Source organism: Anas acuta, chromosome 22 (assembly GCF_963932015.1).
Source record: "Anas acuta chromosome 22, bAnaAcu1.1, whole genome shotgun sequence".
NCBI classification, from domain to species: Eukaryota; Metazoa; Chordata; class Aves; order Anseriformes; family Anatidae; genus Anas; species Anas acuta.
In genome coordinates this window covers 1,235,887-1,260,086 of record NC_089000.1, presented here as the reverse complement: position 1 = coordinate 1,260,086, position 24,200 = coordinate 1,235,887, and the positions used below count along the sequence as shown (strand labels likewise).

The 24,200-nt window shown below is 59.2% G+C and overlaps 2 protein-coding genes across 9 annotated transcripts; both read left to right on the top strand.

Moving 5' to 3' along the window:
* Positions 1-1,460: 1,460 nt before the first annotated feature.
* Positions 1,461-15,354, top strand: ATP13A2 (ATPase cation transporting 13A2). 5 transcript variants are annotated; one of them, XM_068658931.1, is made up of 29 exons: positions 1,461-1,568; positions 5,132-5,205; positions 5,563-5,730; positions 5,819-5,877; positions 6,088-6,202; positions 6,307-6,386; positions 6,862-6,939; positions 7,444-7,513; positions 7,908-8,042; positions 8,352-8,418; positions 8,518-8,649; positions 8,825-8,992; positions 9,072-9,182; positions 9,273-9,319; positions 9,428-9,616; positions 9,691-9,897; positions 10,027-10,140; positions 10,244-10,400; positions 10,496-10,616; positions 11,138-11,262; positions 11,736-11,899; positions 12,265-12,369; positions 12,463-12,542; positions 12,759-12,911; positions 13,025-13,121; positions 13,298-13,521; positions 13,730-13,881; positions 13,959-14,131; positions 14,251-15,354. In XM_068658931.1, exons 1-29 carry the CDS (start codon positions 1,559-1,561, stop codon positions 14,419-14,421), a joined length of 3,546 nt encoding a protein of 1,181 aa, XP_068515032.1. In that variant the 5' UTR covers positions 1,461-1,558; the 3' UTR covers positions 14,422-15,354. The 5 variants fall into 5 exon arrangements, with proteins under 5 accessions (XP_068515032.1, XP_068515035.1, XP_068515033.1 ...); XM_068658934.1 differs by lacking the exon at positions 1,461-1,568 and adding an exon at positions 1,672-2,428; XM_068658932.1 differs by lacking the exon at positions 1,461-1,568 and adding an exon at positions 2,483-3,902 and having other exon boundaries at positions 6,091-6,202.
* Positions 15,355-17,337: 1,983 nt separating this feature from the next.
* On the top strand, positions 17,338-23,905 carry MFAP2 (microfibril associated protein 2). Of its 4 annotated transcripts, XM_068658941.1 has the most exons (10): positions 17,338-17,382; positions 17,507-17,586; positions 21,024-21,101; positions 21,807-21,896; positions 22,333-22,359; positions 22,434-22,520; positions 22,694-22,735; positions 23,050-23,137; positions 23,234-23,307; positions 23,525-23,905. In XM_068658941.1, exons 3-10 carry the CDS (start codon positions 21,065-21,067, stop codon positions 23,626-23,628), a joined length of 549 nt encoding a protein of 182 aa, XP_068515042.1. In that variant the 5' UTR covers positions 17,338-17,382; positions 17,507-17,586; positions 21,024-21,064; the 3' UTR covers positions 23,629-23,905. The 4 variants fall into 4 exon arrangements, with proteins under 4 accessions (XP_068515042.1, XP_068515044.1, XP_068515043.1 ...); XM_068658943.1 differs by lacking the exon at positions 17,338-17,382 and having other exon boundaries at positions 17,504-17,586; positions 21,810-21,896; XM_068658942.1 differs by lacking the exon at positions 17,338-17,382 and having other exon boundaries at positions 17,548-17,682; positions 21,810-21,896.
* Positions 23,906-24,200: the final 295 nt, after the last annotated feature.

Below are 24,200 nucleotides of genomic sequence, written 5' to 3'. Positions count from 1 at the left end.
ATTTCTCAAGCTTGAGATACCCAGGGTAGGGCGTTACTTCATGCAGCCTTTTGCAGTCTTAGTGCTGTGCACGTTAGGGGGAAAAAGAATTTTTGAGTTGGAATTACCCTGATGTGGAGAGCCCAGTCCAGAGCCCTAGCTTTGATGAAAAGCCCCGCTGTTAACTTTCAGATAAATGTTCTCTAAATACCAACTGTGGGTAATCCTGATAAGAATGTGATAGAGACTGGGAGGGGTGGTGAGACGGGAAGGGCTTTCTGTTTCACTGTTTAACAGATCTTTGCCCAGATGAGTAAAGTTTTCTAGAAGGGTCATGATGGTGCACTGCTGCTGAGGCGTGGTCTGGTAACAGCTAGTGAGCAGCAACAGGTACAGGGGTGGTGTAAAAAGGCTGCTCTGTACAGCTCTGGAAAGGCTTAGGCTTAACCACAAAATGATTTTCTTTTCCTTATGTTTCTGCCTGCAGTAAAAAAGCTTTGTGGGTTTCTTAAGAAGCCAGGCTGATCTTTCAATACTCACTTGCACAATTACAGAACTTTTTTCTTGGAGCTACACATCGGTGTTCCTGAGATCTGATGTGACACAGAGTCCCATAGGTCACACTTTTAACACCTACTAGTTATGTCTGACAGGCTGCCTTTCCTTGTCCCTGTTTCCCCTCCCTTCTGCGCCTTGGGTGAGCTGTGGTTAAGGTTGGGTAAGAACCGGGGCTGTACGCAAGTCCCCGCTGCGGGGCTGTGTTGTTATCACTTCCACGACACAGATGTTTGTCTGCTTTGCATCTCGCTGCTTCGAAATGTCAGCTCTCCACTTGAAGCCAGGGCATTGCCTGGAACAACTTGAATAAAACAAAAAAAAGCTTTGCAACCAGCTGCCACTGGGAGGCCAAAGGGCTCCTCTCCCAGTGTGTCCTTCTCTTCAGTTACATGGGTTTGGAATACAAATAAACTGGGTTTTGCTTTGTTTTGGTTAAAAGTTACGAATAGTTTTGCAGCGGATGGGGATCCAAGAGCCCAGACTTCAGCCGGTGCAGCCTGCTGGGGGGGCAGATGTAGGGCTGCTTCCCCTGCCTGAGGAAATTTTGGGGTTACTGGCTTCAGCACCCCTATCCCTGGAGCCTTCCCTGAGGGATGCTTGCTGCAGGGGGGGTACGAGCAATTCGGGAGGGGGGGGATGCAGAGCCTGGTGTGGGTGGGGGGACACAAAGCCTTTTGGGGACACAAAGCCCGGTGCGTTTCCTCACAAGATGTGGGGACACAAATCCTTTTGGGGACACAGCCCCGTGCGTTTCCTCACAAACCCCAAGGGCGCAGAGCCCCTTCAGGGGCAGACCCCAGGCATTATACTGTGGGGACACGCCGCCCCCCAACCCCTCCCGGGGGGGGGGGCCACGCCGGGCTTTCGAAGCTTTTTTGGGGACAGCCCCGGGGCCATCTCGCTGAGGGAGCGGACTACAACTCCCGGCAGCCCCCGCGCGCGGCCGCCATTGCGCCGCCACCGCCTCCCGGTGCGCGTGGGGCCGCGGCCCCGGGGGCGGCCGCCTCAGCCGGGGCCCGCCATGAGCTCAGGTCAGCGGGGGGGGGTGGGGGGGGGCGGTGTGAGGTGGGGCCGCGGCGCGCGTGGGGGCCGCGGCGCCGCGAGTGGGGCCCGGGGTGGTGCCGGGCACAGGGACGGGAACAGCTTCAGGGATGCTGAGCGTGGAGCCAGGGGGCAGGAGGGGAGGCAGAAACCCCCCCCCGGGGGGCTCAGCCCCGGCTCCGTGTCGGGGGCAGGTGCCGGGTCCCACCCCTTGGCTTGTGGCCGCCTCGTCCTGCAGCCTTTAGGGTCAAACCTCGGGTTATTTTTTTTATTTTTTTTAATTTTTTTATTTTTTTTACCCAATCTGTGAGGGGAGAAGTGGCGGCCAGGCGATGCGCTGCTCCTGGCTCAGCTCCCTGAGAGGAGAAACCAGGGGCAGGTTGGGGAAGGCAGGAGCCCTTCACCCACCCGATATTTGGGGAAATGCAGCGGGTTGGTGTGGATATATTGATTTTATTCCCCTTGCTGGGCTTTCCCAAGTGGGTACTCCACCACCAGAGCCCCTGGGTGCCTGCTCTGGGCTCGGCAAGCGGCCGTGGCTCTGGGCCAGCACGAAGTATGGGGCCGTGAGGAGAGACCCCCCCCAGTCCTCAATGGGGCAAAACACCAGCGCTGTGCAGACAGCCTTCCTGGAAGGACTTTATCACCGCCGGCATCGTCAGCACGTGGCCAAGTGAACCCTGCCCGTGCCTCCGCCGCCGTCCCTCTCCTTTGCAATCCCTCGTTGCAAGATGCGAGCCCAGCCGGGGGGAAACAAGCCACCAAAATCCACCTGGGGTAGGTTTGGGGCTGCTGCGGGGGCTCCTCGCCTACTAGGATTTATTTTTCCACCCATCTCGAGCGCTTGCAGGTGGGTGAGAGCGATTTGTCCAGGATTACCCGCAGCGGCAGAGCGTGAACCCCATCTTCCATGCGCTGAGCCTGTAGCTCTTGCTGCTGAGCCCGTCTCACCCTGTTGTTGCTCCCAGCCTTGGGGCTTTTGGCTGTCTGTGCTCCCACAGCTGATGATGCCACGTCTGGGTAGGACCCGACCGCCTGGAAATACACGTTTGGCTCCGGATGCGCGGCAGGCAGGGTGTCGTGTTTCCCTCCGGTAGCCTGCACAGGGAGTTTATGTTGGAAAAAGTGCCGGAGAGAGACTTGATGAGATCTCATCAGCGTTTAACCCCTTGCTGGGTCTGGCTTTGGAGCTGTTAAATATTTCTGTGTGTGACCCACACGCTGACACATTCAGTTTTCCAACCCTCATCCCTCCTTCCTGGCTTTCACCTCATTCTGATTTTTTCTGTTTCCCCATCTCCAAGGGACTGGATGGACTTTGCCAGCCCCGTCACACCTACCAGCAGGTGCCAGACCTTGTAGGCTGGACTTTCCTCGTCTTGAGTGCAACTTTCAGCCCGCTTGTGGGGATGGAGGGAGGGAGGAGGACGCTCAGGAACCCCTGTGTGGAGCAGGGAGCATCTGGTGGGGACCGTGAGAGCAGAGGGAGATCTCTAAGTCCCCTTGGGGTTTGCTTCGAGAAATGTGCCCACAAAAAGGCTGCAGCTGCGAAGGGAGCTTGCAGAGGTCTCTGGGACCGGCATGCATCTGGTGTTGGTGTGCGTGTTGCTGCTGGGTAGAATTGCTTTCTCTCAGGGTGAAATTTTGGGGCAAGACCAGCACTGGCATGTGCAAAATGTCCCCAGCTGGGGTTGCTTTTCAGGGTGGCATTCAGAGCCACGAGACGTGTAGGCTCAAGGTGTCCAGCTCTGGTTGGGTGCAGGGCATGTGCTGGATCTTAGGGTGCCCTGAGCACGTTTCTCACCTGTTTTCCCCCAATCCTCAGCAGCAGGAGTTTTGTGGCTTCTCGGAAAGGTGCCAGGTGGCACCTTAGAGCAGCGCTTTGGGGTCGGCAGGGGTATTTTTTTCCCGTTCCCTTTGCACCCCCAGCAGCTCGCAGGGGTGCTCAGGTGCTCCTGCTGCTCCCTCCTCACCTGGCTGAGTTTGCGACCGCTCCGGAGAGAGAAGCAAGGGCTTCCAGCCTTCACCACGGGGGCAAAACACTGCTGTGGGGGCAGGAGGAGGAGGGATGCAGCTGCCCCCGCGCTGTGTTTGCAGACGAGGTGTGGCCACTGTGATGCAAACTGGTCGCGCAGCTTCACGGCGCTCTGCCCTCCCTTCTCCCCGTGCCGGATGCGTCCCGGATACATCCAGCAGCAGGCAAGGTGACGAGGGGCATCCCGACCCCGTCCCAGCCCTGCAGCCAGCGGGGTGAGGCTGGGTGAGTCAAGCGAGAGCCTCGCTCACTTGTGCTCTTTGGGAAGCAGCCAGGATGGGCGCAGGAGGTGAGAAAACCCACGGGGATGGGGTCGTGCAAGCGTTGGGCTGCGACCAGCTGTGGCAGCGCTCGTGCACTCCTCCGAAAGCTCTGTGGTTTGCAGGGAAGGGTGAGGAGAAGTGAAGCGTTGCCGCAGAGAGCAGGGAGGCGAGGTGGGAAGGCAGCGGTGCCGCGGGGAGCAAACGGGTCGCCTGCGCGGCATTTCAGCCATCTCCCCTCCTGCAGCCTGCTGGGGAACAGTCCGACTTTTCCGCTCCTCACAGGATGCACAGCCCTTCCTGTGAGGGCTTTTATTTGAGCTGAACCCTCCCGTGGGCTTTTTGTCCCCAGCAGACGAGCTTTTGGGGCTGGACAGAGCCCTGCGAAGGGCTGCCGGCCGCGCCAGGAATCCGGATGGGGTGGCTTTTCCAGAAGCTCCTCGCAACACCCAACAAATCCTTAACGGTGCCCTCCTGGAAACCTGCAGCCAGCCAGGAAACCGTCTGCTTGCTGCAGGGCTGCGTTTGTGCCACGTGGTACTTCCCCCGCTGCCGCTCGAAGAGACCGCGGCCGCTGCGCCCCGCGGGGCGACGCCTGCCTCTGCAAACAGCGCGGCCGCGGCGTGTGGCTGGGGCATCAACCCGGCCCCGCTGCCATGGCACGCCGCCCGTTTCGGTCCAGGGTGGATTTTGAGGCTGTTTTAGGGCTGTGAGGGTGTCGCACGGCGGGTTGCTGAAGCTGCGGATGGAGTGACAAAAAGCGGCTTTTGTGGCCGTTTCCCAGCGCCCGGCCCACGTCCGGCAGGCGGGAGGAAACGCGGGGTGCAAATAAGCGTGAAAAGCGGCTCGGGAAGGCTTGCTGGGAGCTTGACCTGGCTCTGCACCAGCTCTGCTCCCTTCCCCCTGGCTCTAAGCCGCTGTTTGTGCCAGCTTTTCTCCCCGGGCTCCCTTGGCATCGCCCGCGTGACGGTCATGTGCGGCGGGAGCTGGCACGGGGGTGGCCGGGGACCTCTGGGGTGTCCCCTGCCCACACGGCAGCTGCGACCCTGAGCAGCTTCGGGTTCCTCCCCTCCCTCCATCCAGCAGGGATTTGGTGGCAGGTGAGGCTGCAGGTCCCGGTGCTGGCACTCCCAAGGATGTCTCATAGCGGTTCAGCACGAGGACCTGCCTCTCTGCCTCCTTTTGAGCCACTGCCACTCATCTGGTGAGGCTCTCGGTGCCCGTCGGTAACGCATTTTCTCTCTCTTTTACTTTTCAGACAGCAGCAGGCTGCTGGGCAGCCCACGGCCGGGCTACGGGACGCTGCAGCAAGACGCCGACAAATCCTGCATGGTACGTCCGAGCGCTTCGGTGCGGGGAGGGAGGTGAGCTGGGAACAGGCTGGCAGGAAACCATTTATTATCAGCAAAAGAAAGCTGATTGCAAGCAGTTGAATGAGAGAGCTGCTTCCTGTGGTGTTTTCCTTGCCGTGACGCTGCCCTCGGTGCCCCAGAGCAGCTCGTCTGGTGCCGCGTCACGCCAGGAGGCTTTGATCGATTTAAGATTGATAACCTTATTGGGGTTGATTGGTAAATAAGCCAGCAGCCTGTTGTGGGGCAGATATCGCAGCGGGGCCTGGCTGTGATGGGGGCACGTGAAGGGGCCATGGACGAGCTGCGAGCCAGCCCGCGTGGCACCGTGTCCTTCCAGGAGGTCACCGGCTACCAGACCAAGCCGTGGCGGGTGGCCCTGTGCCACACGTGCTCCGTGCTGACGGCGGGGCTCCTGCTGCTGCTCTTCCACTGGAAACCCAGCCTGGAGGTGCGGGTGAAGTGCGAGCCCTGCGCCCTGGGCCAGGCAGACTGGGTCATCATCAGGGTAAGTCCTTATGGGGCTGGGGTGCGGGGAGCTGGTGGCTGCTGATTACCCCGCTCGGACCCTGCCGCCAGCCCCGGGTGTGTTGCAGGATCGCTTCGGGCAGTGCTTCACCACGCGTGTGCGGACGGAGGTGCTGGGCGAAGGCAGGTGAGGGCAGGGCTGATCCCTCACAGCCCTTTGAACCCAAATTTACCCTTCCTGAGACAGCTGGCTGTGCTCCTCAGCAGCTTTTCCAAGCTCCTGGCCTGTCCTCTGTGTTGTTACGTGGGGGAAGCACTTCAGATCTGTAGCCCTGACTACAAAGGGTTGTGCTTGCAGCAGATGGGGAGGGATTGATGCTTATTTTCCCACCCCCAGCAGCCTGGAGCATCACCTGGGAGCCAGGCTGGAGGACCGGAGAACCAGCATTGCCATCGGCGTGGCGGATGAGGAGGAGAGCCGGGACACCATCCGGCTCCATCAGAAGGAAGAGGTAGCGCCAGCAACCCCACCTCTACCCCGTAAATCCTCTCCCTGGGCATGGGCTGCCCTCCTGTGCCATTAACACCCCTTCTTTCTCCATCCTGCTCTGCTCAGAAGAACGTCTTGCGCTACTACCTCTTCGAGGGCTTGCGTTACGTCTGGATCGAAAGGTGGCAGGCGTACTGCAAAGTCAGGTATTTCTCTGCTCCTCCCTGCCCCGTAGCAGCAACACTCCCTGCATCCCTGCACTTCTTGGCCCCTGAGCCCTCCCCTGCATGGTCCTAGCCCATCCTAGCCCATGTACGTCCACACTGGGGCTTTTCTCCGTGTTGCAAAGCCTCTGGGCACCGTCCGTGGGGCAGCGAGCAGGGCTGTCACAGTGGGGAGAGGAGCCCGAGCAAAGCTCTTTGGCAGCTGCCCCGAGCAGCTCGCTCGGGCACTGGATGAGCGCTGCACTGCTCACAGATCTCCAGACTATGCCCCTTTTGTTCCTGTTCCCAGCCTTGGCACCCACAAGCCATGGCCGAGCCCAGGGAACAAGATGCTCTCTCTTTCCTAAAGGGTTTTTTGTCGCCGAGGACCTGGACGTGCTGTTTGTTCCGCCGGGCCAGGCTCCTGCTGATTTTGAATCCGTTTCTTCTTGTTTCTCTTACCCCCCGGGCTTGCCAGCGTCCTGGATGAAGGCTGGACCTGTGCAGATCTCCACCTCTCCCAGGCAGGGCTCGACCAGCAAGACCACAGCACCAGGTAGGGATTCAGCAGCTTCCTGGGACACCCGGTTGAGATTTTTTCAGGGTCAAGCAAATCCTGAAGAGTGGGATTTTTCTCACAGCCAGCCCTCAAAACCAAGGACAGCCCTGAGGGCTCAGTTACAAGTGGTAATAGACCACTGCATCAGCATTTAAATACCTCAAATCTTTACCATGCTTGAAATGAAATGGAGTTAAAATAGCAGCTTTTACCACCGTTAACCAAATTCCCTGGCTATGAGACCACAGAATTAATCTGGGCCATTCCCAGGTGATACACAGAGGTCACGGGGCTACTGTGCTACCCACTCGCTCCCCTGGCCTGTGGAGGGATGGAGAGAGGAAGAAAAAGGGTTTTAATAGCAGCGAGGTGGTTTAGTGGTACCGAGGTGTGCTGGACTGCCCTTGTTTGACTCCTGCATTGCACGGGGTGAGGCACATCAGGTTGGCACTGCAGCTTTTCCCCTGTTTGCTCCCCCTCTGCTCTTTTTGCCCTCTGCAGAAGGAAGATCTACGGACCAAACCTCATCGAGGTGCCGGTCAAGTCCTACGCGAGGCTCTTGGTGGAGGAGGTGCGCACCCATGGCCAGAGCTGTGCTTCCAGAGAGCGACGTGTCCCCGGCTGTGAGAGCCCTGCGAGCGCTCCCAGAGCCTGGCCCTGCTGGCAGGGAGGAGAGGACTTTAGGAGAGGCAGCTTGGGCAGTGATCGCAGCAGGCAGAGGAGGGACCCATCCTGCCCCTTAGCTCAGACAGGAGCATCCCCAGGTAGTTGCAGAGCATCCTCAGAGTCCTGAGCGTAAGCAAAGCTGGGGAGGATGGGGGGCTTGGGAGAATTCAGCTAGTCCGTGCCCAGCCCCAGGGAAGGGCCAGCTTCTCCTTCGCATCAGCAGTGGGTTCCCGAGGAGCCCAGGGGTCTCACAGCGGTCTGGAGGAAGCTCTCCTCCCCAAAACCTGCTCTCTCTCCAGGTACTCAACCCCTTCTACATCTTCCAAGTGTTCAGCATCGTGCTGTGGGTCTGCGACGCCTACTACTACTACGCTGCCTGCATCTTCCTCATCTCCACCATCTCCCTGGGGCTGTCCCTCTACGAGACAAGGAAGGTCGGTGGTGGGCAGCGGTTGGGAAAAACAGAGAGAAAAGCTTAGCAAACCCCTTCCCATCCTGGGACGTGGGTTATGTGGGATGTTAGTGGAATAACCCATGCTCTGAAGCTGCTTGGCCTCTCTGCTGGCGCTGAACGCGACTGGCTGAGCACAACCCGTGCCCCAGCAGCAGGGCAGCTTTCCTCATCCCTTGCACGTGGTTCACAGCTGGGTGCACTCAAGACCCATTTGTCTTATGGGCACTTTGCTGTGCTCGTTGAGCTTTCCGTTCCCTCGAGGGGCTGATAATGGCTCCCTCCCTTGCAGCAAAGCACCACGCTGCAGAACATGGCCAAGATGTCAGTCGGCGTCCGAGTTTGCCGCCCTGACGGAGGTGAGTGCGGGGTCTGCGAGCAGCCGGGGGGCGGTGGGTGCTCTGTGGTGGGCAGGCAGGTGTGGGGGTGATGCCTGACACTCCGGGCTTTTATTCCAGAGGAGGCAGTGGTGAGCTCCGCAGACCTGGTGCCAGGCGATTGCATCAGCCTCCCCTTGGATGGGATGCTGGTGCCCTGCGACGCCGTGCTGCTGACGGGCGAGTGCATGGTCAACGAGAGCATGCTGACGGGTGAGAGCGCAGGGACTCAGAGGGACACCTCACGTCTCAGCAGCCCCTTTTCCCATCCTCGTGTTCACCTGTTCCTGTGCACAAAGGCTGCCGGAGAGGCTGGCTGGATCCTAACACCCTGGGGTTATAAAGCTCCCTCTGCGACTTTCCTCACCGCCACGGGTTTCTCCTGCAGGGGAGAGCGTGCCAGTGATGAAAACGCCTCTCCCGGCCTGCGGCGAGGCCTCCAGCGCTGTCTACTCTCCCGAGGAACACCGGCGGCACACGCTGTTCTGCGGGACACAGGTCATCCAAGCCAAGTCCTACGTGGGCAAGGAGGTGCTGGCCGTGGTCACCCGCACAGGTAGCAGCGCACGGGGGACAAGCCGTCTCCTTCAGGGCAGTGGCTTTGGGCGTGCGGACCTTCTGCCCCTCTCCCGCAGGGTTCTGCACGGCCAAAGGGGATCTCATCACCTCCATCCTCTACCCCAAGCCCGTCAGCTTCAGGTTCTACAAGGACTCTGTGAAGTTTGTCCTGTTCCTCGCTGTCCTGGGTAGGGAGGCATTGCCAAATTCCTCTCGAGGGGTTGAACCCAGGCTCCCCGCTTGGCTTTGTAACGGAGCCCATTCTTTCTCCCACACAGCTTTTATCGGCACGCTGTACAGCATCCTCATCTTGGTTAAAAACCAGGTAGGGCTGCAGGAGCAGCTCAATCCCTGCACACACGTGGCTGATGGACCCAGTGCCGATGCGTGGCTTCAAGGTGCCCACCCCACTTATGCTCCCCTTGTGCTCCAGGTTCCTGTGGGGCAAATCATCATCCGTGCCCTCGACCTCGTCACCGTCATCGTGCCGCCGGCTCTCCCGGCTGCTATGACCGTGGGCACCATCTACGCCCAGAACAGGCTGAAGAAACAGGGCATCTTCTGCATCAGCCCTCCCCGCATCAACCTGTGCGGCAAGATCCGCCTGGTTTGCTTCGACAAGGTGAGTTTGGGGCAGCACCACGCTCCAGTTTCCAGCTCGGAGGCTGGTCTAGACCCATTGCTCTGTCCCCACAGACCGGGACGCTCACGGAGGAAGGGCTGGATGTCTGGGGAGTGGTCCCGCTGGAGAACCACCGCTTCATGCGTATCGACTACGAGCCACGCCACCTGCCTGCTGGCCCCCTGCTCTATGCCCTGGCCGCCTGCCACACCGTGTCGCTGCTGCGGGCACAGCCCATCGGGGACCCTGTGGACCTCAAGATGATGGAGTCTACCGGCTGGGTAAGAAAAGTGGTAGGGCATTTGTCAGCAGGGAGATAAGAGATCTGCTCTGCCAGGAGAGGAGAAAGGGGGTGTTAAAACCATCCGCGGGGCAGAGCTGGGGTTTGCAAGGCTTTGCCGTGGTTTCAGCGCCTGGAGATGATGGAGGAGGATGACGGCGAGCTGCCCAGCTTCCAGCAGTTTGGGACGAAGGTCCTGGCCGTGATGAGGCCTCCACCTGAGACAGAACAGCCGCCAGACAGGGTGAGCCCAGAGGAGGCTGCGCTGTGCTTCGCAGCCCCAGAGCGGTTGCACCTCCCATGGCAGGAGCTCGTGCCCAGCCCTGACTCTCCCTTTCCCCCCCCAGAAGCACCAGTCACCCGTGGGGATCCTCCGGCGCTTCCCCTTCTCCTCCTCCCTGCAGAGGACAAGCGTCCTGGCAAAGCTGCCTGGTGAGGATGCAGCCCAAGCCTACATCAAGGGGGCACCGGAGATGGTGGCCAGCCTGTGCAGGAAGGAAACAGGTACGTGCCTGAGCCATGGCTCCCCGCGCTGGGCCTCCACATCCCAGCGTGATTTGGGAGCCGTTGTGACCTTGCTCCTCCCTTGTGGTTGGCAGTGCCCGCAGATTTCTCCCAGATGCTGCGGTTCTACACCACGGACGGTTTCCGCGTCTTGGCTCTGGCTTACAAACCTCTGAGCACGGTGACGACCTTCGAGGAGGCCCTGCAGCTGACGAGGTTGGCGTGAATAATGTTTCTCTCCATTTAGATCCCATTCACTTTGTTTTCAGGCATGTGTTTGCCAGAGGTCCAATTTAGGGCACGGGCTTGTGAGCTGTTTCCATTAGTGCTGGCTGCCGCTTCCAGCTCTGACTGTAACATGCTGCCAGGGAGCAAGGGAAAGGTCCAGGGCGAGAGAGGCCAAGTGGCAGTGTCAAACCCAAACCCTCCTTCCTGCTGCAGGCAGCTCTGGTGCTTGCAAAATACCCATAAACGCCAGTAACGTGGTGGTGGGCTGGGGCCTTGCGGCAGCAACTCCTGCAAATCGCAGTAGTGGGATCGCCTGCTCTCCTCGAGTATTTCAGGGGATGTTTTGTACTCTGCTGCCCTGCAAGCTGCCCCATCCTGGCAGCCTGCAAGCAATTAAACCCTACCCCATGCTGGAGTAGTTGCTGGCTGCCTCCTGGATGGATTGGCCGGTTTACACGTGTCGATCCACTCCTGTTGGTGAAGCCAAACAGCTCGCTGTATCCCCACAGGGACTCTGCAGAGAGCAGCCTGACCTTCCTTGGGTTCCTCGTCATGAAAAACGTCCTCAAGCCAGAGTCCAAGCCCGTGATCCGCCTCCTGAGGAAAGCCAACATCCGCCCCGTCATGGTGACAGGTGACAATGCTGGGGGAACAGGGACACTGGGCTTGGGGGTGAGATTGGGCACAGAGGAGCCGTAATGTGCAAGGGATGAAGGGTTTCTCCACCAGAAATCAGTGGCCTGAATCTGGCAGGAAGCACAGCGAGGGCTCCCGGGACCTTTTTTATGTGCATCCCTGACACTTGTTTGCATTGTGTCCCTTTTGGCCGCCCTTGTTGATGGATTTGCAGCTGTAGAAAGGTGGGGATGTGCAGGCTCCTCTTTCACCAGCGCAACATTAACCCTCAGACCTGGTGTTTGCTTAAGCAGCAAAACTGCTCGCTGTCAGACCCCTGACAGCACAAATGTGGATGTCCCACGAGCATCCCGATTTGCACAGCTAGCAGGGCGCTGCAGCAAGGCGAGCAGCACCTGCTGGGCTTCGAGGATTGTTGTTGGCTTGCAAAGATCACTCTTGATAGCTCCACGCCGCTGCCCCTGCCTGCAGGAGACAACATGCTGACAGCCGTGAACGTCGCCAGGAGCTGCCGCATGGTGGAGCCCACGGAGCAGGTCCTCTTCGTGAGCGCCTGCCCGCCCAGCCACGACAAACCTGCTGCCCTGAAATTCATCCCTGCCGAGCTCTCACAGGGCGAGGAGCAGCCAGAGGAGGTGAGCCTGGAGGCATGGTCTCGGGGGGCTGTGCCGAGCCCAGAGCACCGGGCTTCTTTCCAGTGCTGCTGTCTTCAGAGGTGAACGGGAGTGTGATGCTGCCCCCTTGTTAAACACCTGCTTTAGGAGAAGGTAACCTGCTCCTTTCTCTGGGAGCAATCCCAGAAACAGTGGCTCAGAGCTGCTCCAAACGCCCTCACTGCGTGCAGCCTGCCCGGTGCGCCTCAGACAGTGCTCACACAACGGTTGTGGGGCTGGGCAGTCGGCACAGCAATCACCAAAACAAGCTTTTTATCCAAAATCAAGGCAACGAGCTGCTTTCCCTGCCGCTCAGGGTGCGCTGAGGGAGCGTTTTTCCTTGGCAGGGTCTGTACCAGCAGGATGGGTGCCTCCCACAGCCCTGCCACCTGGCACTGAACGGCAAGTCCTTCGCCGTGGTTCGCGAGCACTTCCCTGAGCTGCTGCCCAAGGTTTGCCCGTCCCCATCCCACCTGCAGGGAGCCACGGGCTGGGTGCTGCCCCATGGGATGTGGTGCCAGCACTGAGCCGTCCCCTCTTTGCAGATCCTCATCCGAGCAACCGTTTTTGCCCGCATGTCGCCCGACCAGAAGACTCAGCTGGTGTGCAGCCTGCAGGAGCTCAAGTAAGCCCCCCAGGCCCAAGATGCAGTGGAGATAAAAGAGAGCAAGTAGACACGAGGAATTTCTTGTGTGCAGGAGGCTTTCCCAGCTCGATTTTGCGTCCCACCCCCTCCCAAACACAGGGACTATCCCAAATATCTGGTTGCAACCTTGAGGATTCCAAAGCCCCCAGCTCTCCCCGTGTCCTGGTGTCACTAACCGACCCCTTCTCTCTGCAGCTACTGCGTGGGGATGTGCGGGGATGGGGCCAACGACTGCGGGGCGCTGAAGGCGGCTGATGTGGGCATCTCGCTCTCGGAGGCAGAGGCATCCGTGGCATCGCCGTTCACCTCCCGCCTTGCCAACATCGAGTGTGTGCCCACGGTCATCCGGTGAGCAGCCAGCAGCTTCGTGGTGGGGATAAAACCAGGTGGAGGGGTCTCAGTGCCTCTGTCCCCTTTTTGGAGTGTGGCTTGCAGCACAGTGGGTCTGTTTCTCTCTGCAGGGAGGGCAGGTGCTCGCTGGTCACCTCCTTCGGGGTGTTTAAGTACATGGCCCTGTACAGCCTGGTGCAGTTCGTGTCTGTGCTGCTGCTCTACACGGTGAGTCCGTCTGTCTGGGCAGGAGGTGGGCACGGGGGGATGTGGGAAGAACGCTCTGGGCAGCCAGTGGGACGCACCGCACGGTGCTCGGGGCTGCCTTTGGGTGCTTCCCACTCACCGTGTCACGGCTGGATTTTAACCCGCCTGGCTGAGAGCGGCTGGTTTCTCCCTCCCAGATTAACACCAACCTGAGTGACTTCCAGTTCCTCTTCTTCGACCTGATCATCACCACCACCGTGGCGGTGCTGATGGGTCGCACGGGTCCCGCCAAGGAGCTGCGAGCGGAGCGTCCCCATGGGGCGCTGATCAGCATCCTCGTGCTGGGCAGCCTGCTCCTCCAGACGGCTCTGCTCATCACCGTGCAAGTCCTCAGCTACTTCATCACCGTCTCGCAGAGCTGGTAGGGGACCCGGCTGCCCGCCTCTGTGCGGGTTTAGCCATGGGGACAGCGTTGACTTTGGCCAACCCCAAGGAATCATCAGGCCACCTGGCAGCGAAAGGCTGCTGTGTGCTGATGGAGCAAGGGGTGGCACAGCATCCGGACTCTCCTCTCACCTGTCCTTTCAAGCCCCCCTCTGATCCCCTGTCTTCTCCCCTGCCTGCCTTAGGTATGTGCCACTGAACAGCACGGTGACGGCTCCCCAGAACCTGCCCAACTATGAGAACACGGTCATCTTCTGCATCACGGGCTTCCAGTACCTCATCCTGGCAGTTGCCATGTCCAAGGGGTACCCGTTTCGGAAGCCGCTCTACACCAATGGTGAGGATGAGGCTGGCTGCACGGGCGAAGGGAGAAATCAAGCCTTCAGCCTCTTCCCTCCCCCTTCTCGCCCTCAGTGCTCTTCCTGGTGGTCCTCGTCATCCTTTTTGGCCTCATGATATGGCTGACCCTGTATCCCCTGGGCTTCCCCAAAACCCTGCTGAAGCTGCAGGGCATCGACGACTTGAGTTTCAAGCTGCTGCTGCTGGGAATCGCCACACTCAACTTCTTTGCCGCCTTCGTGTTGGAGGTGGGCACAAGGGCATCGGGCTCACGGGGGTTTTGCAAAGCCCATCCCATCCCATCCCATACCACGTGCCTGTCTGAGCAACCCCTTCAAATCCTCTCCTTCCCTTCTCTTTGTTGCAGACCGCCCTGGACCACGGCATGCTCAGCTGCTTGCGCAAGCTGCGCAGGAAGAAAGCGTCCAAAAAGCTTTTCAAGAGGCTGGAGAAGGAGCTGAGCCAGCAGCAGCCATCTTGGCCACCCCTTAACGAACCGCTCTTTGCTACTCCCAGGCTGTCCATCGCCGTCAGATAGCAGGCACCGAGCCTCCTTCCTCCCTGCTCTGTGGGCAGGTGCTGCCCGCCAGTGCTTGGCTGCCACCGTGTATTTATTTGGCCTGGTAGCAAGGCCAGCCACAAGCATCCGTGCCTGGCTCCAGCGTGACCCGGAGGCGTCCGTCCCAGGCAAGGGATGCAGCAGGTGGCTGAAGACGGGCAGCACGGCTCCTCTTCCCCACAAGGAGACCCTCAGCATCTCAGCTGTGAAGCCACACACTGCAAAAAGGTTGTGGCCAGTCTTGCAGCCTCGTCCCTCTGAGCCCTGGCCAAGGAGGGGGCGGTGGGAGATGCTGGAGGAGCACAGTGGGGAGTTTTGCACGGGGACGCTGCCTCCCTTCTCCCCCCGAGCCCCACGCCCTCCTGGCTGGTCAAAGCCACCAAGTCAGGGGTCCCCTCTCCTGCTGGCGGTGGTGGCACCCACACTGGCCTCAGGGCTCTGCTCACTGTGAAGAACCCGGTTCCTCCTCCCCCTGGGCTGCCCTGGATGTGTAGGAACTGTTTACAAACCGCCCCAGCTTTGCAAAGGATGCGTCTTGAGCCAGCCATCAGCCGCTGTGTCCCACTGGGGGGCTCGGAGCGTTTCACACAGAGCCGAAGCAGGTTTTGCTCGGTTCACCAGAGCAGCTGGAAGGGCAGCATCCCCTGCCCCGAGCTGCAGGAGATTTTGGGATCCCGCAAAGTCCCTCCGAGCCCTCTTCACGTGAACACAGTGGCGATGCTTCTGCAGAGCGCTCCCGCCGTCGGCTCTGTCAGGCAGGAGCTTTGTAGCATTAAAAACCCCGAATATCTATTTTTTAACTCCATTCCAGTGCATAGAGGTGTAAGTGCAGTTGGGAGAATGGCGTGCCACTTCTGGTTTTCATATGGTGCTGTTGTGAGTGTGTCTAATAAATTAACACTATTTTCTTGACCACTTTGCCTAGGCTGGCTGGTATGAGTGGGCTGCTGGGACAGGGTGGTGGTGTGGAGAGCATCGAGCGGAGCAGGTGAGAGGGGTTTGGGGTCACTTGGTTGTCCATCGGGGCAGGAAGATGCTGTGGGCACTTTGTCCTTCATGCCTGAAAGCAAAGAGCCTGGGGACAGCACCGCTGGGATTTTGGAACAGGCAGCAACCCAAACCAAGCAGTGGCGCAGCAGCTGTGAATAACCCCCAGCCTGTTTCCAGCTGGAATTTCCTAGAAAAAAAAAAAAAAAAAAAGAGAGAGAGAGAAAAAGAAAAACATAATTGCTGGAAAAAAGCAGATGTCCTCGCCAAGTCGGCTCTCCGTGCAAAAGCGCTCATCGGGCAGCGTGTCTTCCTGCAGCGGAGGCGCGTGGAAGTCGAGAGGAGCCGGCAGATGGAGGTGCCGCATCTGGAGAGGGAATCGCCGAGCTCCACAGGTGGGGAGAGGGAAGGGGCAGCTCCGTGCCACCCGTGCCAAGGGGTGGGGGTCTCTGGGTTGCCCCCCAGCCCAGCTCCAGGCAGGGAAAGCCGTGAAGTCTGAGCCCCCGCAAGCACTAGCGGTGCCTCTCTGCCCTCCCGGAGCTAGGGATTAGATCAGGAAATGAGGCACAAGCAGAGGTAAGAGGTTTCCTGAAATCCTAGCCAGGGTTTGAGCTATTAAACCAGGCTTCCTGAGCAAAAGGAAAAAAAAAAAAAAAAAGAAAAAAAAAAGAAACCCACAGAGAGTTTGCCTGGGCAGGGCTCTGGCAGCATGCACTGGATGCAGCAGTCGAAAGCACGAGCATCACCCATCCCCTCTCCCTGCCACCCGCACCAAGGCGCCCAGCCCAAAGTGAAGTTGTTGGGGGCAGCGACAGCTCCCAAATTCCCATCGATTTGGCCCCATAAGCCCAGGGCAGGATCAGTGCCAGCAGTTTCAGTCCCCGTGCTGTCCGGCCTGGAGCAGGTGCCCAGCCACGCTGCTTTTTGCCTCCCCCCACTCCTCGTTTGGTTCTGCGGGGTGTTCCCCCCCAGGGGGGTGTCCCCCGGGCGTAAAGTGCATGGAGTCACTGGGAGAATTGAACATGGGGCAGAGCTGGGGCCCAGGCCTTGGGGGAGGCAGAAATTCAGTGGCAGCAGCTGTGAGATGTGTTCGGAGCCATGGATTTATCCATCCTGCGGAGCCCTGTGTTAGGACTGGATAAAAGGCCCGATGTGAGATAGGAGCACCCTAAGCCCCCCCCTCCTCCCACCCCTCCTCCTTTTTCTCATCTGAAACCTTGGATTTTCTCATTGTTTTTAGAGCTGTCGGCCCCCTCCAGAGCATGAATTTGCCCGGCAGCTGGTTTGGAACACACTTAAAATTTGCAGGGTTTTAGCCCAAAGCGCTGGGATCGATGTTGCAGCAGGGCGAGCACCATGGGTAGGGTTACAGGGGGCCTGGGGGGGCTTTGGGCTTTCCATCACCCCCACTGCAAGCCGAGCAGCCCCCATCCTCGTGGGGGTCTCGCACTGCCCTGTGCCCCCACCAGCTGCCGGAAACCTGCTGGCTCGGGGGAAAGGGGCCCCACAGCCAGCAGCAAACGCTGCAGCCAGCGCCCATGGCCCGGGTGGGAGCAGGGGAGGGGGGGCAGTATTTCCACCCACCCCCTTTCTCCAGGATAAACCTATAAATCTGCTGCGCCTTTGCAGCTGCAGCAGCCAGGTGCAATGGGTGCTGTGGCCCCCACATCCCCCCCTTCTGCCTCCCATCCCCAGGGACAAAGCGGGGGGCTCACCCCCTCCATTAAAAGCCTGCCCCCCCTCACCTCTTTTATTTTTTTTTTTTACAACCAGGGGCAAGCGCAGCAAAACCCCAAATCCGGGGGCAGCACCCCAATTTCTTGGGGTTGCCCCAATTTTTCAGGGAGCTGCTGCTGCAGACCAGCACCCACACCACGGACCCCCTCCCACGGCCCAAAACTCGTGGTGTCAGCGCTGCACAAAGTCCCCCTCCCGCCTCTCTCCTGCAATCAGGTCAAAATCCAGCCGGATTTAAAAAAAAAAAAAAATACCAAAGTTTCGCACAGCCCATTGCATCAATGCGTGCTCATTGATTTAATTTTTTTGTTGTTGTTATTCTTATTATCTCCCCCGGCAGGCAGCATCTGTCTGGGCGAGGAGGAGGAAGGGGCCGGATCAGGTGTCGCATTAGGACCCAGTGGAGCCCCCATGTTGGAGGTAGGAGCTTTTTCTCTCATTTCGGAGTTTTTGAGCCCAGAGAGAAGAGACCAAGGCGTTGGGCAAGGGCGAAGGCAGCTCATAGCATCCGAAGCGGTAAGGCATGAGCGGAGTCCCCGGCACTGGGGGCAATGCCCCCTGGCCCCGCGCATCCTCTGCGGCCACGCGTTGGTGGCCCCAATTTTGGGCTGAACCATGTTTTTGGGGGCCAAAGTCCGTTTTGGGGGCTGAAGCCTTGTTTCGAGGCCAATGCCTGTTTGGGGGGCCAAGGCCTGTTTTGGGGAGCCCATTTGGGGGTCCACTGCTGGCTTTGCCAGCTTGCTTTGAAAACTTCCCAACTTCATCCTTGGGGCAAGGCGAGCGCCCCAAAGCCGCTCCCAGCCCTTTGAGCTCCTGGGAAGAAAACTCCCACGGATTTTGGGGTTCTGGAGAGGCAGCGACGGTTTGGGGGACCCCAACTTCGGAAACTTCGCAGCCTGACAGCTGCTGTGGCCCATTTGTAACCGCTTCAATCAGTCTAAAAATACCCCAACGTCTGAAGGAAACTGGATTATTTTTCCTTTTTTTTTTTTTTTTTCCTCTCCCCCCCCCTCTCCTGGAACCAGTGCTTACAGACAGGATTTTGAAAACTTCAGTCATGTTTTATTTTATTTATATCCAGGGGGGACAGGCGAGGAGGGGGACCCTGTTGGAATTGCGCTGTGTGAAAACGGGGAGGCGTGCGGGGGGGGAGAGCGCAGCAAAGTTTTTTTTTTTGTTTTTTTTTTTTTTAACCTTTGGTCGGGGGCCAGAAAATTTGAATCCTTTCATATTCCCTTTGTTCTCGCACTCTCTGGCAACTGGAGAGCTTTAAAAAAAAAAAAAAAAAAAGGGAAAAAGAAAAAAAAAAAAGCTGGGGGAGGGGAAAAAAGGCTGGGGAAGGTGGGGTTTAACAGAATGAAAGGCAGAGGCTGTGGTGTTCTTTCTGCGGGACTGATTGTTCCCAGATGTGCATTGCAAAAACATCTGGCTCGGGGCAGCCGCCGGACCCCCGCTCGCTGCCTGCACCGAGGGGACGCAGAGGTCCCCCCGCCGGGGCACCTCTGGGGGCTGATGTTTGGAGAAGCCCTGGGTGGGCGAGGGGCAGGAGGGGGGGGCGGCTGTGCCCCCAGCCCCCTGCCTTTTCGCGGACACGTTGTGGAAAGTCTCGGTGTCGGGTGGGCGAAGGCATCGCGGCCGCCGTCAGCTTCGCTCCACACATCTCCCAAAATGGGAGCCGGGGGCTGGAGGCGGTGGTGGTGGCTCTGGGGTGGGGGACGAGGCGGTGGTGGTGGCACCGTGTCCCCAGGGGGGATGCAGCGGCTGGCCCCATTTCCCAGCTGAGCCCCACAAGCTGGGGATGTTCTCAGCAGGGCCTAGGGGAGCAGAAGAGCCCCGGGTTTGGGGGAAATTCAGAAATTGGGTGCTCAGGCTCCAGGAGATGGGGCCGTGTGGGCTGTGGTGCCTCCAGAGCTGGGCCCCGGGCCTTGCCTGAGCTGTCCCAGGCAGGTCAGGGTGGTTTGGGGACCAAACCCAGGCCTTGCCCACCCAGTCTGGGTAAGGCCTCACAGAAGCCCGGGGCTCATCCCCACGCGATCCCTTTCAGCCCACGTTTTGTCTGGGTTAATCCCGGCTCCAGACGCGAGATGGGGCAGGGCTGCGGGTGGCAGGGCCCTGGGGACACCCCAGGGGACCGGGCTTTGTTTGGGGCCCGTTCGGCCAAGCGTGGTTCTCCAAGCTCAGCTCAGGCAGGGCCTGGCCCCATGGATCTCCCAGAGCCTGGAAGGCAACGACCGCAGGACCTACAGGCCTGGGGATGGGGGAAATACGGGAACCATAGGGGCTGCAACCCTGCTGGCGGTGCAGGGCACAACTTTTGGAAGGTGCAGTGCTTGGGTGAGCCCAGGGATGAGGTCCTGGGAGGTGCTGAGCTCTGCTGATGGCGCAGGATGCGGCCCCTGGATGGTGCAGCAGGTCTGGGACACGGGCCCCAGAAGGTGCAGGCCCTGCTGGTCCCACAGACCCAACCTTCCCCAGCGGGGACCACAGGGAGACAGGCAGCGTGGGTGCACGTGTGGGCCCATCCTGCCACGGACAGGCAATTTCAGCCCAAATTTTGCAGCCAGAACAAGACAACGGTGACTTGGGCTCCCCTCCACCCCTGCCTCAGTTTCCCCTCCCCATCAGCAGGGCTGGGAGGGGTCCCCATCCCGCAGCAGGGAAGGCGGCATGCTCCGGCCTGGGCAGACAGACACATTTGGTTGCTTTTCCAAGGAGGGCAGCCATGAAAGTTTTTTGGCAGGCTTTTTCTTTTTCTTTTTCTGTTTCTGTTTCTTTTTTTTTTTTTTTCCCTCTCAAGCTGGCGTGGGGAATCGCTGCTTGGAAAGCACTCAGCCCTTGGAGAGCAAGGCAGACGCGGGGCAGCCGCCGCCAGCTCCTCCCCATACCTCCCACCCACCTTTTGCTCGAAAGCAGGGTGTTTTTTTTTTTTCTTTTCCCTGTGATTTTAGGCAATCTGTGCTCTCCCTGCAGCAAGGGCCCTTTGCACGGAGCCAGGCTGGAAGCTGGGTTTTAATGGGAAGTGGGGAAAAAGCCTGAGGGTGAGGAGCAGGGAGAGAAATGGAGTCTTTCGTCATCCTTTTTAGTTATTTTTGCCCCCCAAGACCAAAGCCCCAGTGCAGCCCTGCACCGGAGCAAAGCGAGCATCGCTTCCACAGTGCCACCCGCAGAAGGGAGCACCACAAAAATCGGGGAGTGTTTGAAGACCAGCACCACTTCATGCCCGAATACTCCCTCCCCATCCCCGTGCACGATGTTTGACGGCTGCGCTGGTTGCACCGAGGGTTCAAAACCCTGCGGCGCCTTCCTGGGCTCTGGCTGCAATCCCGGGGGGGCTGAGCTCGCATTTCCCCAGCCCCACTCATGGCTCTGTTAGCTGGGGGGGTCCAGATGTCGGGTTGTATGGGATGGAGGTCGCCAGCTCCAAGCCCAGGCTCCCCGGGAGGTCTCGCCATCCTGCCCGCGGATATTCCATGTGCTTGTTCCTCGCAATTCCCATGGGAGCAGGGCTCTCGCACGCACTCGGGGCGGGAAGCCCAGCCTGTGCATTGGCTTCCCACCATTGGGAAATTTCTTTTTTTTTCTTTTTTTTCTTTTTTTTTTTTTTCCCTTTTATTTTTTTTTCTCTTTGCTTTTAATTTTCGAGCAGCCAGCCCTCACCCCTGGGTACAGCCTCAGCCCTGAGGGATGCTGACACTCGTGTCACGAGCTGCATCGCTGCTCAGCGCCCTGCTCCTGCAAGGCTTTTTGGGGGTATGGGGGGTATTGAAGGGGTGCATGAGGGTCGAGGGGGGCTGATGCAGGACATGGGGGGACCGGGCTTGTTGCTAACCCCACACCTTTCCCCCTGCCCGATCCAGACCGCACCGCACTCCTGCATCTACCTCCCGGCCCCGTCACCATGAGAGCGCTGTGCCTCGTCCTGCTGGGCCTGCCAGGTGAGTGCTGAGCCCCAAAACCACCCCAAAAACTGTGCCGGGTGTCTCCAAACCCCAGAGACCGCCTCTGGCTGGGGTGGGGGTCGTAAGGGGATCTGGCACCGTTTGGGGAGCAAAGCTGCCAGGGGGTGGGGGGGCTCACATGGGGAATTCCCCCCCAGCACTGCGACCAGGGAGGGGGCCAGGAGGTGGCTCCCAGCCCGATTCTATTCGCAACCCCTGGGGCTGGCAAAGGCCCTGCTGAAAATTAGGAGCGAGTCAGCGAAGCCGGCAGCCCGGAGCCAGGAAAACTTCAGGCGAAAGCAGCTCAGCGCAAAGTCTGAAAACAGCTGGAAAACATTACCAGGCGAGGCCAAGGGATGAGGGGGACAGCGGCGGGTGCGGGGGGGGACCCGGGTGATGCCAGCCCCCCCCCAGGGCTGCAAGACACTGGGTGAGGAAGCTGGGTGAGGCACTGAGGTCCCCAGAGGTGGCGGAGGAGGAGGAGGAGGAGGAGGATTAAAACTGGAAAAAGAAAAAAAAAAAAAAAGGAAGAAAATAGGGAGCAGCCCCCTTTTGCTCCCACATAAGGGTTTGGGGGATGGTGTGGGGCTCATGGCTGTGGGGCAAATGCTTGGTTTCCCCCAAAAGTAGGATGGGGAAGAGGGGTTTAGAGCTGTGTTGGCCACTCTCCACTGATGTCTGTGCCCCCCTGTGTGCTCCCAGCAGCGCTCCTGGTCCAGGGCCAGTACAGCAGGTTTGAAGGCATCACCTACCCTGAGCCGGTGCAATATTCCCAGTACGACCAGCAGGCAGGTGAGAGCACCTGTGACTGGGGGAGCCTTCGCCTCTCTCCTCCTCCTCCTTCCAGCTTTGCTTTCCCTGTACCGTGCTCCGGTGCTTCTTCCCGCATCAATCTCAACGCTCTCTGCTCCATCCCTGCCCCAACATTTCCCATTTCTCCCTCTCCTTGATCCCATGTGCAAGTGCCTCCCCATTTCTCCATTCCCCTCCTCGCTATCAGCACTTCAAGGTGCCAATTATCTCCGAAGGCCTTCATTAAGGCTTTACAAACCCTGTGTGGCTGATGGAGGTGACTCCACGGGGCATTTTCCAACTGGTTGCAAAACTCTGGGGAGCTCCTTGCGACACCTTGCCCGCGTGCAGTGCCTCACCCCGATGCGCTGTTTCTCCCTGTGCCATCAAATAAAATAAAAAACACTCATCCTGCTTTTCTCCCTTGTTTCCTCAGAGATTCAGGATTACTACGACTACCACGGTGAGTGCTTTGCCACGGGATGCCAGGTAGGTTTGGGGGTGAGGGCGCGCACCCTCACGGCTCTGTCCCTGCAGATGTGACCCCCCGCACCCCCGAGGAGCAGTTTCGGTACCAGTCCCAGCAGCAGTCCCAGCAGGAGATCGTGCCAGCTCCGACCCCAGGTGGGTGTGACACAATGGCCACATCCCCACCACGGTGCTGCTCCCGAGCCGAGCAGCACCCCAGGCACCATCCTGAAGATGTTTCATCCCTAAAAGCCTGGGCAGGGGGCAGCGGGATGCTCTCCTTCCCTCTTTAACCTTGTTCCCCCCCAAATTCTGCTCTCCTTCCCCAGCTGCTGCCCCCGAGACTGAGCCCACGGAGCCAGGACCCCTGGGTGAGTGCTCGTCTCACTCCTCTCCTTGCTCAGGGCGTGATGCTGCTGCTGGTCCCATTGAAAATATAAAAAAAAATGGGGCAAATTGAGTCATTTTCCCCATATAAGAATTCTGCCAAGCAGCTGGGCTGGCAGAGTGCCGGGGACACGCTGAGCATCCCTTATCCCCAGGGGGGTTTTGTCCTCCTTTTGAGTAGGGATGGGGAAGAACACGCTGCTGAGCCCATGCCAGCAGCTCAGGGATTTTCCCTGGATCTGAATCTGGCTTCAAACCGGGGTGAAACACCCCAAAATGATGCCGGCTCTCCTTGCAGACTGCCGGGAGGAGCAGTACCCCTGCACCAGGCTCTACTCTGTCCACAAGCCCTGCAAGCAGTGCCTGAACGAGATCTGCTTCTACAGGCGAGTGCAGGGGGCTGTCGCCCCCACCCCAGCCTCCCCCGGGGGTGTCCCGCTGCTTTTTTTGGTGCTAAACCCTCTGCTTTTGGCCCCCCGCAGCCTCCGCCGGGTCTACGTGATCAACAAGGAGATCTGCGTCCGCACCGTGTGTGCCCACGAAGAGCTGCTGCGGGGTAAGGGACAGGAGGGGACGTGTCCCCCACACACTTTTCGGATGCCCCCCACCCCTGGGTGGCTGCGCCTGGATGGCGAGGAGGATGCTGACATTTCGGGTAGCTCCGTGCATCGCTCCGCCACCAGTACAGACCAGTTTGGGGGCGGGGGGAGGCAGCATCACGGTGTGTGTCCCCCCCCACCACTAAGTGCTCACTGATTTTCGCCTCCCCGCAGCCGACCTGTGCCGTGACAAGTTCTCCAAGTGCGGGGTGATGGCCACCAGCGGGCTCTGCCAGACCGTGGTCGCGTCCTGCGCCCGCAGCTGCGGCGGGTGCTGAAGCCGCCCCCCCCACCTCGCCGGGACCCTCCGAGCCCCTTCCCCTGCCCGCCGGGCTCCAGCTCCTCACCGTGGTGCTAAAGAAAGAAACCGTGCATGAAAGAGCATAACAAAAAGAAAAAAAGTCCTTTTTTTTTTTTTTTTTTGGTGCACATAAGAATAAAGGGGGGGTGATTATTTTTATTACTTTTGTTATTATATTGTACGGGGGGGGCGGCGCCAGCCCCCGCCGCCCCATTTTCTGCGTAGAGTATCCAAGAGAAAAAGCGTAAGGGTCACTGCGGCTCCCGTCTCTTTTTTTTTTTGGTGTCCCTGATCTTTTGGGATCATCGGGGATGGGATGGGGACAGGGACGCCAGCACCTGCTCCCTCCATGAGCTTCCTAATCCTCTTCCTCCCCCCCACCCCCATCCCGAAGCTGGTCCCCAAGCCCTGCACAGGGGAGGCAGCGCTGGTGTTAGCTGGGCTGTGAGGTTTTGGGGTATTTTAGGCTGTTTGGGGTTAGTTTCTGGTTCACTTATAGGGAGCAGCTTGAACTTTAAGGGTGCTGTATAGGGGCTTGCTCCAGTTCTC

What these genes read in the sequence shown, in the direction of transcription:
- ATP13A2 (XM_068658930.1), top strand. An exon ending in CAGGCGTACTGCAAAGTCAG is followed by an intron (nt 6,387 to 6,861) that starts GTATTTCTCTGC and finishes CGGGCTTGCCAG; the next exon opens with CGTCCTGGATGAAGGCTGGA. An exon ending in TCATCTTGGTTAAAAACCAG is followed by an intron (nt 9,320 to 9,427) that starts GTAGGGCTGCAG and finishes CTTGTGCTCCAG; the next exon opens with GTTCCTGTGGGGCAAATCAT.
- MFAP2 (XM_068658941.1), top strand. Translation starts at nt 21,065, where the DNA reads ATGAGAGCGCTGTGCCTCGTCCTGCTGGGCCTGCCAG. An exon ending in GGATTACTACGACTACCACG is followed by an intron (nt 22,360 to 22,433) that starts GTGAGTGCTTTG and finishes CTGTCCCTGCAG; the next exon opens with ATGTGACCCCCCGCACCCCC. An exon ending in CCACGAAGAGCTGCTGCGGG is followed by an intron (nt 23,308 to 23,524) that starts GTAAGGGACAGG and finishes GCCTCCCCGCAG; the next exon opens with CCGACCTGTGCCGTGACAAG.